This window comes from Macaca fascicularis, chromosome 2, assembly GCF_037993035.2.
Source record: "Macaca fascicularis isolate 582-1 chromosome 2, T2T-MFA8v1.1".
Lineage (NCBI taxonomy): Eukaryota > Metazoa > Chordata > Mammalia > Primates > Cercopithecidae > Macaca > Macaca fascicularis.
Genome location: NC_088376.1, coordinates 111,108,140 through 111,127,341, shown reverse-complemented (window position 1 = coordinate 111,127,341; position 19,202 = coordinate 111,108,140). Strand labels below are relative to the sequence as shown.

At 44.3% G+C, this 19,202-nt stretch overlaps 1 protein-coding gene, 1 non-coding gene and 1 pseudogene across 6 annotated transcripts in view; 1 reads left to right on the top strand and 2 right to left on the bottom strand.

The window, feature by feature from the left end:
- Positions 1–808: 808 nt before the first annotated feature.
- CDC25A (cell division cycle 25A) overlaps positions 809–19,202 on the top strand; it is a 31,332-nt gene continuing 12,938 nt past the window's right edge. The window contains exons 1-9 of one of the 4 annotated variants that reach the window (XM_045386306.2): positions 809–1,035; positions 2,018–2,094; positions 4,830–4,872; positions 5,669–5,705; positions 6,466–6,564; positions 8,640–8,759; positions 11,741–11,875; positions 12,330–12,401; positions 15,487–15,660. In XM_045386306.2, coding sequence (XP_045242241.2) covers positions 866–1,035; positions 2,018–2,094; positions 4,830–4,872; positions 5,669–5,705; positions 6,466–6,564; positions 8,640–8,759; positions 11,741–11,875; positions 12,330–12,401; positions 15,487–15,660 — 927 coding nt within the window. In that variant the 5' untranslated portion in view covers positions 809–865. Of the gene's footprint in view, positions 1,036–2,017; positions 2,095–4,829; positions 4,873–5,668; positions 5,706–6,462; positions 6,565–8,639; positions 8,760–11,740; positions 11,876–12,329; positions 12,402–15,486; positions 15,661–19,202 lie in introns of all 4 variants that reach the window. The other 3 variants (XM_045386305.2, XM_045386308.2, XM_045386307.2) reach the window with 3 other exon arrangements.
- Positions 7,680–7,980, bottom strand: LOC123571832 (NADH dehydrogenase [ubiquinone] 1 beta subcomplex subunit 1 pseudogene; annotated as a pseudogene). Its single transcript, XR_012431095.1, has one exon. The product of XR_012431095.1 is annotated as an NADH dehydrogenase [ubiquinone] 1 beta subcomplex subunit 1 pseudogene (transcript).
- Positions 9,080–9,141, bottom strand: LOC123572033 (U7 small nuclear RNA). The gene has a single exon (XR_006696378.1). It is a non-coding gene; the product is annotated as a U7 small nuclear RNA (small nuclear RNA).

Sequence of the window (19,202 nt, the reverse complement as noted above, 5' to 3'; positions counted from 1 at the left end):
CCACATTCCCTCAGGGTGTCGGGCGCCAGGTTGGGGGCGAGGTAGTGGAGGCCCAACGGAGGCCGAAGCTAACTGGACGGCGCCTCGCGATGAGAACTACGCTTCCCAGCATGCGACGGGGCAAGGGGGCCTTTCAGCCGCGAGCAGTGTCTCGCAGGGTCTGCTGGGAGTTTTCATTGACCTCTGATCCCCCCGCTCATTTTGATCCGCGCTAGTCCACTCTAGGCTCCGCCCCCTTCTGAGAGCGGATGACCTGGCAGAGTCCCGCGAGCCGCTTCCTTCTTCCCCTCTCATTGGCCCAGCCTAGCTGCCATTCGGTTGCGAGGAGGAGAAGTTGCTTACTGATTGGTGGATTCCGTTTGGCGCCAACTAGGAAAGGGGGGCGGGGCAGCAGCGGCCCCCACTGAGCTGCTATTACCGCGAAAGGCCAGATTGGCTGCGACAGCCTGGGTAAGAGGTGGAGGTCGGCTCGGTTTTCTGCTACCCAGAGCTGGGCAAGCGGGTGGGAGAACAGCGAAGACAGCTTGAGTCTGGGCCGTTGCCTCGAGGCTCTCGCCCGCCTTCTCTCGCTGACCCGCCGCGTTTGTTTGGATTTAATCTTCAGGTTGCCGGCGCCCGCCCGCCCGCTGGCCTCGCGGTGTGAGAGGGAAGCACCCGTGCCTGTGGCTGGCGCCTGGAGGGTCCGCACACCCGCCCGGCCGCGCCGCTTGCCCGCGGCAGCCGCGTCCCTGAACCGCGGAGTCGTGTTTGTGTTTGACCCGCGGGCGCCGGTGGCGCGCGGCCGAGGCCGGTGTGTGCGGGGCGGGGCGGTCGCGGCGGAGGCGGAGGAAGAGGGAGCTGGAGATCTGCGAGGCCGGGCGCCGCCATGGAACTGGGCCCGGAGCCCCCGCACCGCCGCCGCCTGCTCTTCGCCTGCAGCCCCCCTCCCGCGCCGCAGCCCGTCGTGAAGGCGCTATTTGGCGCGCCAGCCGCCGGGGGACTGTCGCCTGTCACTAACCTGACCGTCACTATGGACCAGCTGCAGGGGCTGGGCAGGTGAGGAGAGACCGGCGGGCGGTGTCCCAGGCCTCTGGCCTCGGCGTCGGCCTCGGGGAGATCAGGCCAAGAAACGGACCGGGAGAAGGGCGAGACCCTTCCGTCCGGGTTCGCCGCTCGGGGACCAGCCGGGCTAGGGCCCGCCATGTGCACCCCCGCCCGGGCGGAATGTTGGGCGGGAGAGGCGGTCCGGACCTCCCAGGGGAAGAGGTGTAGATCTCGGGCCTAAGCCCGAGCCAGGCCCACCTTCACCCATTTCGGATTGCTCCGTACTGTACTTCTGTCTGTATCCCTGGAAGCTCTTTGGAATCTACCCCCGCGGGGAAAATCAGGCTCTTCTAGGCGCTCACATTCACCCTTTGCTAAACCACCCTCAGGATCTTAGTTTGCTGTGATCTTTGTTCCTTCTCAATAAAGGACCATGGCATTTTCTTTCCTGGCGTTTATGTAAAATCATCTCAGTCCCTCGACCCGTGCACATTCCTGATGTCCACTCTGCTGCTTTCCTAAGGCCAGGTCTTTTTACCTAACTTTCTGAAAGCTTCCTGGGCTTTTCCTGATAGCAAAAAATGCATTCCACGGTGTTTCCGGCGGAAGAGCTACTTTCCCTTCAATCTCTGGCATCCCATTTGCTAAGCACATGTCTTGTGCATTTCCCGACTTCTGAAAAGCAGAAAGTGCCCTGTTCAACTTTCATCCCAACTCTGTCACAGTACCTAGGACACATGCTCTTGTTTTAGGAAATACCCCAATATTTGCCATAGCCATCATAACCTGCAGTGTGGTCCAAGGTCATGCCCACCCACTCCTTTTTTCTCCTTTGCCCAAGTGCTAATTGGGTGTTCAGAGTGGCAAAGTGGGATCTTTGCTTCTTAATCTGCTTCTTAAAGTGGCTGCTGCTTAATCTCATGGCCTATCTCCTGCATGTGACCTTTTAATTATATCCTATAAATCACTCATGGTTTATTTCTGTTGGTTTCAGTGATTATGAGCAACCACTGGAGGTGAAGAACAACAGTAATCTGCAGAGAATGGGCTCCTCTGAGTCAACAGATTCAGGTATTTAAGTCTGTTGTGTGGGGAGCAATACTGTGAATTTCCTGAAACATGCCTTTTCACCCAGGAGGTTAGTTTTGGTTAGAACTTGAGGAAGTCACGGCATTGGGTGATAAACATTTTTTTTTTTTTTTTTTTTTTTGAGACAGAGTTTCGCTCTTGTTGCCCAGGCTGGAGTGCAATGGCATGATCTCGGCTCATCACAACCTCCACCTCCCGGGTTCAAGTGATTCTCCTGCCTCAGCCTCCCAAGTAGCTAGGATTACAGGCATGCACCACCACACCCAGCTAATTTTGTATTTTTTAGTAGAGACAGAGTTTCTTCATGTTGGTCACGCTGGTCTTGAACTCCCAACCTCCGGTGATCCGCCTGCCTCGGTCTCCCAAAGTGCTAGGATTACAGGCGTGAGCCACCATGCCCATTGATAAACATTATTAAGAAGAATACAAAGGAGCCCTTATGGCTATTTATGAAGAAAGGAAATAGGCTTCGAATGTCTGTAAGGAGATGGTGTGCGCTTGCCCTTTAAGGATGGGTAGTAAAGTAAAATTCACCATACCACCGTAAGTGGCATTCAGGCAATCTTACTGGCTAAAATACAGGGTCAAATTATTGGAAGTACAGTGTCATGAAATCATTTCATTGATGCTGCTATGGAGGAAATTGCCAGTGCATTTCATTCTTCATGCATTCATATTACTGCAGAGTTTATCTGTATTTTTACAGATAAGACCGTTGGGGCAAAGATGCTTTAGGTTAAAGGAATTGGAAGAGCAAAAGTCCTTTTTTTTTCTGAGACGGCGTCTTGCTCTGTTGCCCAGGCTGGAGTGCAGTGGTGCAGTCTTGGCTCACTGCAACCTGCGCCTCCGGGGTTGATGCCATTCTCCTGCTTCACCCTCCCGAGTAGCTGGGACTACAGGCACCCGCCACCACACCCGGCTAATTTTTTTGTATTTTTAGTAAAGATGGGGTTTCACTGTGTTAGACAGGATGGTCTCAATCTCTTGACCTCATTGTCCCCCCGCCTCGGCCTCCCAAAGTGCTGGGATTACAGGCGTGAGCCACCACGCCCGGCTGCAAAAGTCTTAAAATGTAATGTAGGCTTCTGTATGTAGAATGTAATTTAATAGAGAACTGGGGATAGGATTATCATTTGTAGCAGTGTGGTGAGCAAGGGCTCTAACACTTCACTTTCCGTAAGGCTACATAGACATGTGAGCTATGGGTGGGTGAGTCTGCGTCATCTGAGCTGACATATAAGTAATGCTGAACAGTGTCTCCTTCACCCTGCTTCCTGTTTTGAGATGGACACCTTGGTGTCATTTTGTTAAAGGCAGCAAGTGCTTGCCTTGCATGTCATGACTAGTAGTATTTTTCATTTTGAGACAAGGTCTCAACTCTTGTCACCCATGCTGGAATGCAGTGGCCCCATCTTGGCTCACTGCAACCTCCGCCTCCAAGATTCAGACAATTCTCCTGCCTCAGCTTCCCTAGTAGCTGGAATTACAGGTGCAGGCCACCACACCCAGCTAGTTTTTGCATTTTTAGTAGAGACGGGTTTCACCATGTTGGCCAGGTTGGTCTCAAACTTCTGACCTCAGGTGATCCACCCACTTCGGCCTCCCAAAGTGCTGGGATTACAGGGGTGAGCCACTGCACCTGGCCTTTTTTTTTTTTTTTTTTTTTTTTTGAGACAGGGTCTTGCTCTGTTGCCCAGGCTTCAGGCTGGAGTGCAGTGGCACAATCAGGGTTCACTGCATCTTCAACTTTACAAGCTCGAGCGAACCTCCCACTTCAGCCTCCCCAAGTAGCTGGGACTACAGGCACGTGCCACCACACCCAACTAATTTTTTTTTTAAATTTTGGTAGAGACAAGTCTTGCTATGTTGCCCCAGGCTCGTTTTGAACTTTGGCCTCAAGCCATCCGCCTGCCTCAACCTCCCAAAGTATTGGAATTACAGGTGTGAGCCACTGTGCCCGGCCTAGTAGTTGTATTTTTCAAACCCCATATGATTTGACAAGATAAAATATTTAAAAACTAGGCTGGGCGCAGTGGCTCACGCCTGTAATCCCAGCACTTTAGGAGGCCGAGGTGGGCGGATCACGAGGTCAGGAGATCGAGACCATCCTGGCTAACACGGTGAAACCCCGTCTCTACTAAAAATGCAAAAAATTAGCCGGGCGTGACAGCGGGCACCTGTAGTCCCAGCTACTTGGGAGGCTGAGGCAGGAGAATGGCAGGAACCCGGGAGGCGGAGCTTGCAGTGAGCTGAGATCGCGCCACTGCACTCCAGGCTGGGCGACTGAGCAAGACTCTGTCTCAAAAAAAAAAATTTTTTTTAAAACTATGCCAAGAAAATTTGGTACCTATTGTTTCTGTGATTGGAACTCATAGAAAGTTATCTGGGTCACTTCTGTCTGAATAACCAAACAATCATGATATGAATCAGTTTTATTCACCCTCTTCTCAAATCCTATTTCTTTTGATGTTATTTGCAAATGGAGGAAAAACAGTAAATACACTATGAAAAAATTATTCAGACTTGTACAAACATGACATTTTTGACGATCTAATAGCCATGACATCAATTCTGGCAAAAGTACAAGCCATGAGTATTTGTTGCCTGACTTAAATAAAGACCCAAGTACTTTCTTTAGTGTTTTAATTTTAATGACAAAATGGTGTTTTTGTATTATTTCTTGAGAGGTTTTGTTTTGTTTTGTTTTTTTTCCATAGGTTTCTGTCTAGATTCTCCTGGGCCATTGGACAGTAAAGAAAAGTACGTATTCACTGCTTTTAAATGTTTGTACTTAGAAAGAACGTGTCTAAACTTAAATACCTTATTTAAATGAAGTTCTTCATACACTGACTGGAGCCCTGGATTTAGCTGTCCCTAGAAACACTCTGGAATCTCAAGAATGAATAGTTTGTGTCAGCAATTTTCAGAACTTTTCTCCCTTTATTTTAGCTATAATTTTGGTGTTCTGTTCGGGTCTTACCCAAACCCTTACTCTGTGCTCTGACATCATATCCTTACAAGAACATGTGGGTTTTTTGTTTGTTTGTGGTTTTTTTTTTTTTTTTTTTTTGGAGGTAGAGTCTCACTCTGTCGCCCAAGTTAGAGTGCAGTGGCTCACTGCAACCTCCACCTCCCAGGTTCAACCAGTTCTCCTGCCTCTGCCTCCCGAGTAGCTGGGACTACAAGCGTGCACCACGACAGCCTGTTAATTTTTGTATTTTTATTAGAGACAAGGTTTCATTGTGTTGGCCAGGCTGGTCTCAAATTCCTAACCTCGTGATACACCCTCCTTGGCCTCCTATAGTGCTGGGATTACATGCAGCCGAACATGTGTATTTTAAGAAAAGACATGGGTTTGTTTTTTTCACCTAGAAGCCTAGTGTTAGGGGTGCTCCTGAGAATAAGACAGCTTCGGAAATTTATTCTCCCATCTCTTGCCTAAAATGGGAGTCTGTGACTATACCCCCAAGCTACAGGCTAAACACTGTCTCTCTGCTAATATGAATACCTCTTTACTTGTTTTATTCTCATTATTTACCTTCTGATCTCATTACAGCCTTGAAAATCCCATGAGAAGAATACATTCCCTACCTGTAAGTTAGTTCCTTGTTTATTTTGAGCTAATGCCTGTTATCCATTCCTTAGTTACCAGCATGACCTTGATAGGACACTTAATTTAGAGAGTAAAAATGACTTTTCTTTAGTCTCTTTTTGAGACAAGGTCTTGCTGTGTCACCCAGGCTGGAGTGCAGTGGCAAAATCTTGGCTCACTGCCACCTCTGCTTCCCTGGCTCAAGTGATCCTCCCACCTCAACCTCCAGAGTAGCTGGGACTATATATAGGTGCACATCATCACACCTGGCTGATTTTTGTATTTTTTGTAGAGATGGGGGTCTCACTCTGTTGCCCAGGCTGGTTTCAAACTCCTGCCTTGGCCTTCCAAAGTGCTAGGATTACAGGCAAGAGCCACTATTCCCAGCCTTTCCTTAGTCTCATAAGTACTCAAGATGCTCGGCCTGGAGGAATTTGTCCTCCATCTCTAACAGAGCTTTATTAAACCAGGAAGGATTCTTTTGATGCAAATGTTATTTGGGGATTGATTTGGCACTGTAATCCCTGTTGAGCGGTGCGCTGTAGACCTTGTGAGGTTAGCTGTAAACCCATGGAATGGAAACTTCATTGCTGTGTCCTGGCAAGGTGGAGCTCTGGCCACATTTGCTGGTTACCTACTGCAGTGTGTGAGGAGCTAGCCTACCCTCTACTCAGCCCCCCTTTTTTCTTTTGAGAACTGAATTTTCCACTGAAATTTTATTTGTGTGCCTTAATTATTTTCTTTTTTCACTTTGATAGCAGAAGCTCTTGGGATGTAGTCCAGCTCTGAAGAGGAGCCATTCTGATTCTCTCGACCATGACATCTTTCAGCTCATCGACCCAGATGAGAACAAGGAAAATGTGAGCATGACTTCAATATACTAACCTGAGGCAGAGGTGAAACCCACAGGCTGTCAGTGGCTTAGAGATAAGTGGCTGGGCTGCTTTCTGGGAGACTAAACTTGGCCGTTATGTGCGGTCTTTGGAGTCAGAGAAATCTTGGTTTGGATCCTGCTGTATGACGTTGGCAAATTCTTCTCTTTTTAATCTTCTTTGTTCTTTTGTAACATAGGAGTAGTAATATCTTTTAGGGATGTGGCAATAAGTAAGATTATGTATGAAGTATTGAAAATGGTGCCTGACAGGCAGGAGTTGCTCAGATGGTAGCTCACAGGAGTAATTACATGTACAAATAGTGTTTGTCTGGAAGTCTCTGCCCAGGCTGTCCTTGCCTCTTTGCTCTGACCCTGAAATGAATTGTAAGCTTAGGAAAAGACTCTTTGGCAGTATTTGTAAGAACAGGGCTAACAAGTTTTAGGGTATCTCAGAGTAACTGAAATGGTGGCTTGGAAGGTGAATTTGTGGTTGTTTACCCTGAATGGGCCTGGCTTTTTTGTTCTCTTAGACATTGCACAGAGTAGGCATCCAAAACAGTTGTAATTTTTTCAGCCTTCTCTCTACTGTATTTCTGTATATTTACTTTCTCCCCTTTTCCATTCCTGCTAAAATGCCACAGTTCATAATCCTTAAAATCTTCCAGGTTTAGTGTAAAACCCACAGCCTCCATGAACTTTCCTGATGATTTCTTTATCAACTTGGGAAATGTCATGAGAAAGAATATGGAAATGAGTTCCTGCCTTGAGTGCTTGGAGCAGTTTATCAGCCTCTCATGCTTTTTACCAGGGCAAAGCTGTACTGATGCCTGGTTTTCCCCTGAAATGGCTTCTCTCAGGGTTGCTTGCTTAGAGCTTTGTTTTAAAGGGAAAACAGCATAGGTGGTGGTTAAAGAGCGCTCACTCTGGAGTTGTCCTGTTTTACTTCAGTATTTTGGGCACATTGCTTAACCTGCAAGGTCTAGTTTTCTCACCTGTAAAATCGGGACAATCAGGTTGTATTTGATGGTTAAAAAGTTAATGCGCAGAAAGTACTTAGTACTGTGTTGGCATAGAAATCACTGTAATATTAGCCATTACTGCTTTTTTTTTTTTTTTGGTTCTGAACGTTTTTATTTCTCTCAGAACTTTAAGATGTGAACATTCTGTAATTCAGCCAGTCTTTACTTCCAGGTAACTTCTCACTGGGTCGCAATTCCCTTTTAAATAACGTACTCTTGTTCCGGAAGGTAGTTAGCCATTCATCACTCTTTCTGTCTAAATAACATCCAATGACAAATCCCACAGGGGCAAGAACATGAACCCAGTGGTCCCGCACAATCTGAAGTAAGTTCACCATGATAGCTGCAGCCTCAGTGCCGACAGCGACCCCGAGACCAAGGGCGATGGGGAACCCAGCCACCCATGCCAGTGCTAGCCATTACTGCTTTTAACACTTAATTATGAGTTCTTAAGTGAATATTTTAGGGCAGGGGGCCTGTGAGTGCTTTCATTCCATAAAGTGGAATCATACAATATATATTCTATCATATCTGGCTTTAACACATTATGCTTGTAAGAATCGTCCATGTTGAGTAAACCAGTAGGGCTTTTTTTTCATTGCTTTTAGTATAGAATAGAATAATAATTTTAAGTAGAAAAAATTATCTCAGTTGGTAGGAAGAGCTGGAGATATGAAGCCCTGAAACAGATGGATCTAGATGGAAAATTTTGACAACTATTCACAGGCAATTATATTAGATTTTATTTATTTTTACTCTAGATTTCAGAAACATTGTGATTTAGCTTATTTATCATGTTTTGTATATTTGGCTGATACTTGTGTTAGGAAATACAGTATGGCAAGAAAAAGATGTTACTTTAGAAGTTAGCTGTTGACAGAGCCTTGGATATTCTTAGTTACAGAGATCCATTGTTGGAATTAGGTGAAACTTTAATTTGGAGGCAGAAAGGTGAACAGTGCCCACTTCCTTGCCTCTTTCACCCAAGCTGAGGCCTGAGTTGGTTTTCATGGACAGTAGATGTCTCGACTATGTCTTGCAGGAAGCCTTTGAGTTTAAGAAGCCAGTAAGACCTGTATCTCGTGGCTGCCTGCACTCTCATGGACTCCAGGAGGGTAAAGATCTCTTCACACAGAGGCAGAACTCTGCCCCAGCTTGGATGGTATGTGCTCTGGCTTTCATAGGGGATTTCCTGATAGGAAGAAAGGATTAAAACACCTTCTTTCATCCAGAATTGAAGGCACTACAGTAGCGCTAGCTGTCTTTACCTTGACTTTGTCTTTTGAAACTAGACTGTCAAGCATTCTTGGTGGTTTTGCTGTGTCTGGAGAACAGACAGGCGGTAGTAAGAGTGGGAGATGGTGTTTGAAATATTGGAGTTGTGCAAGGAATATTTGACCTTGTTAATCTGGGAAATCCTGGGTCATCCTAAATGTATGTATGGTGGGATTAGATCTCTTACTATTTTTTGTTTGTTTGTTTAAGGGCTTTCTGGCAAAAACTGGAAAGCCTGCGAGACAAATTTTAAAAGAGCCATAACACTAGACCTCTTACTTAAAACTTGCTCTTTTACTATGCATTCTAAGTGCTTCTCAAAGAGCTGGAGAGAGAGCACTTGACTTCCTCCAAAGGTGGTTAAGAACAGTTATGGGCCAGGTGCCATGGCTCATGCCTATAATCTCAGCACTTTGGAAAACTGAGACAGGAGGATTGCTTGAGTCCTGGGCATCACAGTGAGACCACATCTCTTTTTTTTTTTTTTTTTTTTAAAGAACTACTATAGATTCCAGTGAACGCTCAGGCTACTGGGCAGTTTTGGGGTCACTTGTTTTAGGGCTATGTATTTGCCAGACAGGGACTGTCATTACTTCTAAAGTTTCCTGCTGTTGGTCTGAATTGGATTAACTGATAGCATCTATAGATTGAAGACGCCCAACTTGAGCAGGATGACCACATTTGGCTTGCAGGTTTACCTAGGATCTTAAATCTGAAAATACACCTTTCCAATCTGGTTTGTGTTCTGAGGTTCAGCCAGTGTTGCTACTCTGTCTATTATTTGCACAAAGCACTTTTATATGTTCTTGTCTTGTGAAGTAAGTGGAGTTAACCCACTTGAACAGATTAGGAAAGTACCACTAGAGAGGTTTGGATGATGTACCAAAGGATATACCTAAGTGGGAAACCAGGATTTAATGATCTCTGGCTGGGTGCCGTGGCTCATGGCTGTAATCCCAGCACTTTTGGGAGGCCAAGGTGGGAGGATTACCTGAGGTCAGGAGGAGTTCAAGACCAGCCTAGGTAACATAATGAGACCCTATCTGTACAAAGTTAAAAAATAAGCAGTGTGGTGGCTTGTTCCTATAGTCCCAATTACTGGGAGGCTGAAGTGGGAGGATTGCTTGAGCCCAAGAATTCGAGGCTGCAGTGAGCTATGATCGGACCACTGTACTCCAGCCTGGACAATGAATTCCTGTCTCAATAAGCAATCTCTAAATTCCCAAGTACACAGTAACGCTTTAAGAGTTGGATATCAGAAACAATATATTTGGTGTGTGCTTAGCGACTAGAGCCTGTATCATATCTGCACCTAGGGATCCCAGAACCTACCTCACAAAAGTTGGTGTGATATAGTGTGAGCTTTCATGATAAAGGTACTTCCCCATAATAAAGTTATCTACTCCTAGGCTCAGCTGGCTAAAAAAATTTGCCATTTCCCAGAGTGTGGTCAGATGCACTTGGGGAGGACTAGAGACTGCCCAGAACTTCTTTTATATTGTGAAGCAAAGCTAATGCCAGAACCAGAATAGGCCAGCTGCAGAGAGGATTCCTTAGTGCATGATCCACTCAGAAACTCGAAGGAGGGCCACCTAGTTTACAACAGATTCATACCCCAAAGAGATTTGGATTTTAAGGATTACTTGTAGGGCATAACATTGGGACTGCCCTGCTACTGTGAAAAAACTCTAAGCTTTTTTTCTGAATTTGAAAGTGCCTAGAAAATAAAGAATTCAGTATTAGCAGTGTTTCTACTAGTAGGATTTATCTCCAGGTGTGGATTTATGAGCAGTTTTTCTAAATTTTCTATATTCCATGTTTAGAGGTTTCCCAAAAAAATATATGACTATAGGTTGGCTAATGAGGTACCGCCATTTTAATTCTGGGAATGGTTGTCTCCTAGGGAGATAGTGTAGTGAGAAGAGTTTGGATTTTGGAGTCAAACACGTGAGGTGTATAATCTTGGTAACCTCTCTTAAGCACGAGTTTCCTGATTTGCTAAAGGAAAAGGAAAGGATTACTAGCCTCACAATTAGCTAGTATATTGTGAGGCTTCTATTAGATTATATGTATAAAGATTCGGCCGGGTGCGGTGGCTCAAGCCTGTAATCCCAGCACTTTGGGAGGCCGAGACGGGTGGATCACGAGGTCAGGAGATCGAGACCATCCTGGCTAACACAGTGAAACCCCGTCTCTACTAAAAAATACAAAAAACTAGCCGGACGAGGTGGCGGGTGCCAGCTACTCGGGAGGCTGAGGCAGGAGAATGGCGTAAACCCGGGAGGCGGAGCTTGCAGTGAGCTGAGATGTGGCCACTGCACTCCAGCCTGGGGGACAGAGCAAGACTCCGTCTCAAAAAAAAAAAAAAAAAAAAAAAAAGAACGAGGATAGATTTTATAGAAGGAAGTTACCTTTTATTCCCCCCGTCAGAACTGAAGTTATATGTAAGTGCGTTCTCTAGGCCATTTTATGCTCTCAGTAGAGATTTGCATCTGCTTGCCCTAACTCATTTCAGCAGATTCTCATACTGTCAGAGTCCTCAGTGCTGATCGGTGTTCACTGATGCAACCTCCTAATAAAAGAAACCTTGTTCTTCACAAGAGGCTATCTCTAGTACCCATTATAAGGTGAATTGCTTCTGGCAAGAGTTCTCTGTGAAGGCTACTGACTACTCAGGGCTGTGTGTGGACATCAAATCATTTATAATCTTGGGATACATTTTCCTATAATCAGTAATTGCTAAAATATTACTTAGTGTAACAAGTATAACATAGTATGTTTTCATCATAGAAACTAGTGACCCATTCAAGGAAATCAAAGTGGACCAGAGCTCTCATTTATTATTAATCCATGAATTTTGTCTTACAGCTTTCCTCAAATGAAAGAGATAGCAGTGAACGAGGGAATTTCATTCCTCTTTTTACACCCCAATCACCTGTGACAGCCACTTTGTCTGATGAGGATGATGGCTTCGTGGACCTTCTCGACGGAGAGAATCTGAAGGTACCGTGTATGTGTGTGCGTGTGTGTGTGTGTTCCTATCTATTCTACTAATTACCTCTGGAGAAGTCATGTGATGTGAAAAAGAACAGCAACAGCAATTCCCGGGGGCTTGCTTAGCCGATACTTTTGTTCATGTGGTGATAATTCATTTAATAATAGGGCTACTAGCCTTATTAAATCCTTTGGGTTGGGGGATGGGGGTATCAAAAGAAGACATATGATCCTTCTTACCCTGAAGGAGCTAACTAACAGTCTTATATGCAAGAAATATGAAATCAGTCTATATGCAGTTTCTATGCAAGAAACATGAAATCAGAATGGTATAGGATGGTACATTAAGGATACTTCCCATCCAGGCCTATTCGTATTCTTCAGGGAGAAACACACCTAAAGCATTTAAACTAATGTTAGTCTCTACAGGATCTTTTTAAAATCAATTTTTCTGTTTTTTTAGAATGAGGAGGAGACCCCCTCGTGCATGGCAAGCCTCTGGACAGCTCCTCTCGTCATGAGAACTACAAACCTTGTGAGTTGTTTTAGTATGTCTGGAGGAAGCCCTGAGTGATTGGGGCACTGGACAGAGTAGTCCTTAGTTGAGTATAGCCAAAGATTGAAATGAATGATAGGATTTGGGGACCTGGGTTTTAGGCCTCAGTTTGGCTACCTACAAACCTTTAGTGATGATATCTCTCTGCATGTCTCCTGATCTATAAGGAGTGTGGGTTAGGCGGGACCATGGTCATTCCTGGCTTTTACCATCTAGTCAGTTTGAAAAAAGCCTATCTGAAGCCTTTAGCCTGAAGACTTTACTTTTTTTAGGTTATTCTCATTCATATTCCACAGAACCTAGCATAAAATTAGACAAGCAACAGTAACTCACAGGGTTTTTTTGTTGTTGTTGTTTTGTTTTGTTTTGTTTTATTTAAGACGGAGTCTCATTCTTGTTGCCTAGTCTGGAGTGCAATGGCACAATCTTGGCTCGCTGCAACCTCTGCCTCCCAGGTTCAAGTGATTCTCCTGCCTCAGCCTCCCAAGTAGCTGGGATTACAGGTGCCTGCCACCACACCCAGCTAATTTTTGTATTTTTAGTCTCGAACTCCTGACCTCAGGTGATCTGTCCACCTCAACCTCCCAAAGTGCTGGGATTACAGCCACTGTGCCTGGCTGGATTTTTTTTTTTTTTTTTAATTGAAAATACCTACCTGAGGCTGGGTATTTTCAGGTAGATATTTTCAATTTTAAAAATAATTTATTTTTTTATATATATATATACACACACACATATACACAAACACAGTATAGATTTGTGTTTCCATCATAGGGATACTTTCAAACAGAAAGCATAGTGTAGATACAGAATCTATAGTGTATGTGTGTATATATATTCAAAATAACATATATATACACACACACACACACTAGATTCGTGTTTTCATCATAGGGATACTTTCAAAGTTAGAAGCAAGAATGTTCCTACACAGATATATACACCTGTATATTCAGAGATACACACCCTTAGGTACACATCTAAATTGATAAGTTCATATTTTTTAATTATCAATAACCTGAACTATAATTATGGAACAAATGAGCTACAGTTTTTTTGTTTGTTTGTTTTGTTTTGTTTTTGAGACAGAGTCTCCTTCTGTTGCCCAGGCTGGAGTTCAGTGCAGTGGTGCAATCGTGACCTGCTGCAACCTCTGCCTCCTGGGTTCGAGTGATTCTCCTGCCTCAGCCTCCTGAGTAGCTGGGACCACAGGCTTACGCCACCACTCCCGGCTAATTTTTTTGGTATTTTTAGTAGAGATCAGGTTTCACTATGTTGGCCAGGCTGGTCTCAAACTCTTGACCTCAGGTGATCCATCCACCTGTCTCCCAAAGTGCTGGGTTTACAGGCATGAGCCACCGCACCCAGCCAAGCTACAATTTTGAAATCACTTACGGATTATAATACATTCATGTGCATAACTTTTGAGAAAATATGTTAACCCAGTACACATGTTATGAGTAAATTTACCAGGTCATTTTGATAGGCATACAATTACATAAAATGTGAGAACACTTTGGAAGTGGCTATTAGTTTTATAGATCTGATTTTAAAATCATAAGCATCGGCTTGTAAGCTCTTAATAGTGGGGAAATTTCTTCCACAAATGGTTGTTACAAACTAACCATTGCTGGGAGCCGTAATGGTAAATAAACTCAGACAAAAGAGGGAGAAAATCCCTGGTCTCTGGGAGCGGATGTGGGAGTGATCTGTTCCATTGGGGACTATCAGGAAGATTTCAAAGAAGTGACATTGAAATGTTAGCATTGGCCAGGTGCAATGGCTCGCGCCTGTAATCCCAGCACTTTGGGAGGCCGAGGCATGCGGATCACGAGGTCAGGAGATCGAGACCATCCTGAGTAACACAGTGAAACCCCATCTCTACTAAAAATACAAAAAAAAAAAAAAAAAAATTAGCTGGGCGTGGTGGCGGGTGTCTGTAGTCCCAGCTACTTGGGAGGCTGAGGGAGGAGAATGTCGTGAGCCCGAGAGGTAGGGCTTGCAGTGAGCCCAGATCGCGCCACTGCACTCCAGCCTGGGCGACAGAGCAAGACTCCGTGTAAAAAAAAAAAGAAAAAAAAATGTTAGCATCAACTTGAAAATGAATGGTTTACTGAGATGTGAAAGGATATTCTGTGCAGAAGGAAAAGCCAGGCCAAGACACATGGAGTCGAGAATAGGCTGAGATGCGTTTAGAGAGCTGATTCTCTCTACCACTGGTCAGGTTGGCTTCCCTTGGACTCTGGAAAATTCGTCTTTGTTTATTTTTTTTTGAGACAGTCTTGCTCTGTCACCCAGGCTGGAGTGCAATGGTGCAATCTTAGCTCACTGCAACCTCCACCTCCTGGCTTCAAGTGATTCTCATGCCTCAGCCTCCTGGGTAGCTGGGATTAAAGGCAAGCACCACCACACTTGGCTAATTTTTTTGTATTTTTGGTTTCTTCATGTTGGCCAGGCTGGTATTGAACTTCTGACCTCAAGTGATCCACTGTGTTGGGATTACAGGCGTGAGCCACCACGCCCAACCTGGGAAATTAGTCTTTAAAAGACCAGTAGAAAAAAAGACTTTGAACACAATTTCGAAAGGCGTTTGCTACTAGCCCATCCCCACTCCCTCCAAATTTACCATCTTAACTGTACCTTAACCGATCATGCCCCCATTTTTATTATAACCTGGCTACGGTGCATCTTTTCTGGATTTAGGTGGGGTATTTAAACCCATTGAGCTGCTTAAGCAAGGTGCAAGTAATAAAATGGAGGGGAAGATAGGCAAGCCAAAAATGTGTTCCTGACTGGAAGGTCACACTTCTCTTGACGCAGGATTATTTAGACAGTTTTTGTGAGGGCAAAGGATGTTTTACTCGTCTGTATATAATGTCAGCTGAGTATATATTCATTGAGCACTAAGTGCTCAGTGCCTGCTATGTGCCAGGCCCTATGAGAGTTGCTAGGACTAAATGAATCAGCAGTGCCTGTTTGCTAATTTAGAATGGTTTATTTGTCTTACCATTCAAGTGAACAGGTTTTAATGAAAGATGGGTCTGTCTGTTTTTTTTCCTGTAAGGACAACCGATGCAAGCTGTTTGACTCCCCTTCCCTGTGTAGCTCCAGCACTCGGTCAGTGTTGAAGAGACCAGAACGATCTCAAGAGGAGTCTCCACCTGGAAATACAAAGAGGAGGAAGAGCATGTCTGGGGCCAATCCCAAAGAGTCAACTAGTCCAGAGAAGGCCCATGAGGTTAGTTTCCTAGGTTCCTTTTTGCTCTAGCACAGATAATGTATTTTTCAGTTCTAAAAACTTCCACTTAGTGGTTCATTTATTTTCTTAGGTAAGTTTTGCTGGGGTTTTTTTTTTTTGTGTGTGTGTGTGTGTGTGTGTGTGTGTTTCTTTTAACAGAGATGGGATCTAGCTATGTTGCTCAGGCTGGTCTTGAACTCCTAGCCTCGAGTGATCCTCCTGCCTTGGCCCCCCAAAGCACTGGGATTACAAGTGTAAGCCACCACACCTGACCGATACTTGGCTATTTTCATGTTGGTTTTTCAATTGCTTTGAGTATGTTCATAATTGCCTGTTGAAGCAGTTTTAAGATGGCTGTTTTAAAATCAGACAAATCCAACATCCATTCATAGTATTGGTATCAATTGATTGTCTTTTCCTATTCAAGTTGAGATTTTTGTGGTTCTTGGTATGACCAGTGATTTTTCCATTGTCTCCTGTATATTTGTGAGTCTCGGGTCTATGTAAATCTTACGTTTTAGCAGGCCTCCTCTGATACTGCAAGAAAGGTGTGGGTGGAAGTCCGGGTTCCCCAGCACAAACTCCATTGTCACCTTGGGTGGGGACTTGTCTCATTATTGCTGGGAGGGAGCAGAAGTTCATTCCATCCCAGTAGAGTGGTGACTGGGGCACTGTATGACAGCTGGGCAAAGGTGGAGGCCCCCGCTTGCTGTTGGCCATAATTGTTTCTGTGTTGACTGTAGTAGAATGATTATTGTTGAAAAGTCTTCTGCCTCAGTAGGCTATCCTTTGCCTAAGGAGAGCAGGCTTGCTGTGTTGCTGTCTCCAGCTTCATGAATTGAATGGTTAACTCGTTTGTTTTTAATTTTCTTATTTCTGGATAAACCTATTTGAATCTATGAATTTCCCACTGCTTTAGATTTGTCTCATAACTTTTGACCTGAAATGTTTTTATTATCATTTGTTGTAGATATTTTATTTCCTTTTAATCCAGACCTATCATGGCCTATTAAATACTTGATTTTTATAAAGGTCTGTCTAATTCTTCAAGTTAATTCATTGCATTGGTCATAGTTGTATGGGCTGTTTTGTTGTTTTCTGTTTCTGAGACAGGGTCTCTGTCACCCAGGCTAGAGTGCAGTGGCATGATCTCAGCTCACTGCACTCTTCACCTCCCAGGCTCAAGCAATCCTCCCACCTCAGCCTGTCAAGCAGCTGGTACTATAGGTGTGTGCCACCAAACCCAGCTAATTTTTGTATTTTTTGTAGAGATAGGCTTTCGCCGTATTGCACAGGCTGGTCTGAAACTCCTGGGCTCAGGTGATCCTCCCTCCTTGGCCTCCCAAAGTGCCGGGATTATAGGTGTTAGACATAGCGCCTGGCATGGGTGAACTAGTGTGATGGTTGTCTGGGCCTAAGTCCTATGGTCCTTTATGTTATTCTGTTTATTCCTTGGCTAGACACACAAAACACTGGTTTATTTGTATGTTTTTCCTTCATTACACTGTCCTTATATTGAGGTTTGGTATTAAGCATTATAAAATGGTGAACTGCCTGTGTTTTCTGTGGCATGAAAAGGTTTAAGTAAATTGCAGTTTTAAAAGGTTAGAGAGATGACAGCTAAGAAAACATTTAGGCCTACTGCCTTATCGTATCTGCTTTTGTTATTAATGCTTTATGAACATTTTCTCTTTAAAGTATTGTTCTAAAAGAATATTTTAATAGCTGCATAGTATTTTTGTTTGGGGAGACTTGTTTGGTTTTTGTTCTTTCTGTTTGTGGGGGGCACAGGGTCTAGTGCTGTCGCTCAGGCTGGAGTGCAGTAGCACAATCACAGCTCAGTACAGCCTCCATGGGCTCAAGCACTCCTCCCGCCTCAGCCCCCCAGCAGCTGGGACTACAGACATGCACCACCATGCCCAGGTAATTTAAAAAATCTTTTAAAAAATTTTTTGTAGAAAAGAGGCCTTACTGTGTTGCCCAGGCTGGGCTTGAACTCCTGGGCTCAAGCAGTCCTCCCACCTCAGCCTCCTAAGTATCTGGGACCACAGACACGGGCCAGTGCTCCTGGCTGATAGTGTTTCAACTTTCAAGTATACTATAAATAATTGAATAAATCTAATCTTCTGGACATTTAGAATTTCCCTTCCCCTGATTTTCCTTTTATTTCTAATTAAAAATGAAATTCTGGGTTATAAGGGCAAGAACATTTATGAAACTTTACATTGTATACATGTCAGACAGTATCTATCAATATTTAAGAATATTCAGGCCGAGTGCGGTGGTTCACGCCTGTAATCCCAGCACTTGGGGAGCACAAGGCAGGTGGATCACGAGGTCAGGAGTTCCAGACCAGCCTGGCCAATATGGTGAAACCCCGTCTCTACTGAAAATACAAAAAATAGCTGGGCGTGGTGGTGTGCGCCTATAATCCCAGCTGCTCAGGAGGCTAAGGCAGGAGAATCGCTTGAACCTGGGAGGCGGAGGTTGCAGTGAGCAGAGATCATGCCACTGCACTCTAGCCTGGGTGATAGAGTGAGACTCCATCTCAAAAAAAAAAAAAGGTTTCATTTTCTTTTTCTTTCTTTTTGAGACACGCTGGAGTGCAGTGGCAGGATCTTGGCTCACTGCAACCTCCGCCTCCCCGGTTCAAGCAATTCTCTGTCTCAGCCTCCTGAGTAGCTGGGATTACAGGTGCCCGCTGCCACACCTGGCTAATTTTTTGGTATTTTTAGTAGAGGCAGGGTTTCACCAAGTTGGCCAGGCTGGTCTTGAACTCCTGACCTCAGATGATATATCCTCCTTGGCCTCCCAAAGTGTTGGGATTACAGGTGTGAGCCACTGCGCCTGGCCAGAATATTCATTTTCTTTTATCATAATAGAGATTGACCTTTTTATTTCCATATTTGTAAAACTTTTCTTGGATAAAACAATACTGTTAATAATTATTATGTATATATGTTGGCCCTCATGTTTTGGTTTATTTTCATATATTTTAATTTTTAAAAATATTTTAAATTTAAAGTATTTTAAATATAAAGTATTTTAAATTTCATTGTGGAGAATATGTCAAGCATTGCTTGAGTACAGTTATCATACCTGTGATATTACGAAATATATGTTTAGTCTTCCTCCCCTTCTCCTGTCATATAACTCCTAAAATCCTTGGAATATCCAAGGTCATATCTTTTTGTATGCTGATGTATGCTTCAGGATGGGACTGGTCAGTGGAAAGACAGACATGATTAGAGGTTGGAACTTTCAGCCCCATACTCCAATCTCTAGGGAGAGGAGAGGGGCTAAAGGTCAAGTTGATCACTCATGGCCAGTGGTTTAATCAATCATTTCTGTGTAATGAAGCCTCCATAAAACCTTGAAAGGATAGGGTTCAGAGAGCTTCTGGATAGCTGAACACATGGAGGTTCCTGAAGGTTGGGGCACCCAAGGAGAGTGTTGCAGCTCCATGTCCCTTCTCCCATACCTTACCCTATGCATCTCTTCTTCTGTATCCTTTGAATATCCTTCATAATAAACTGGCAAAT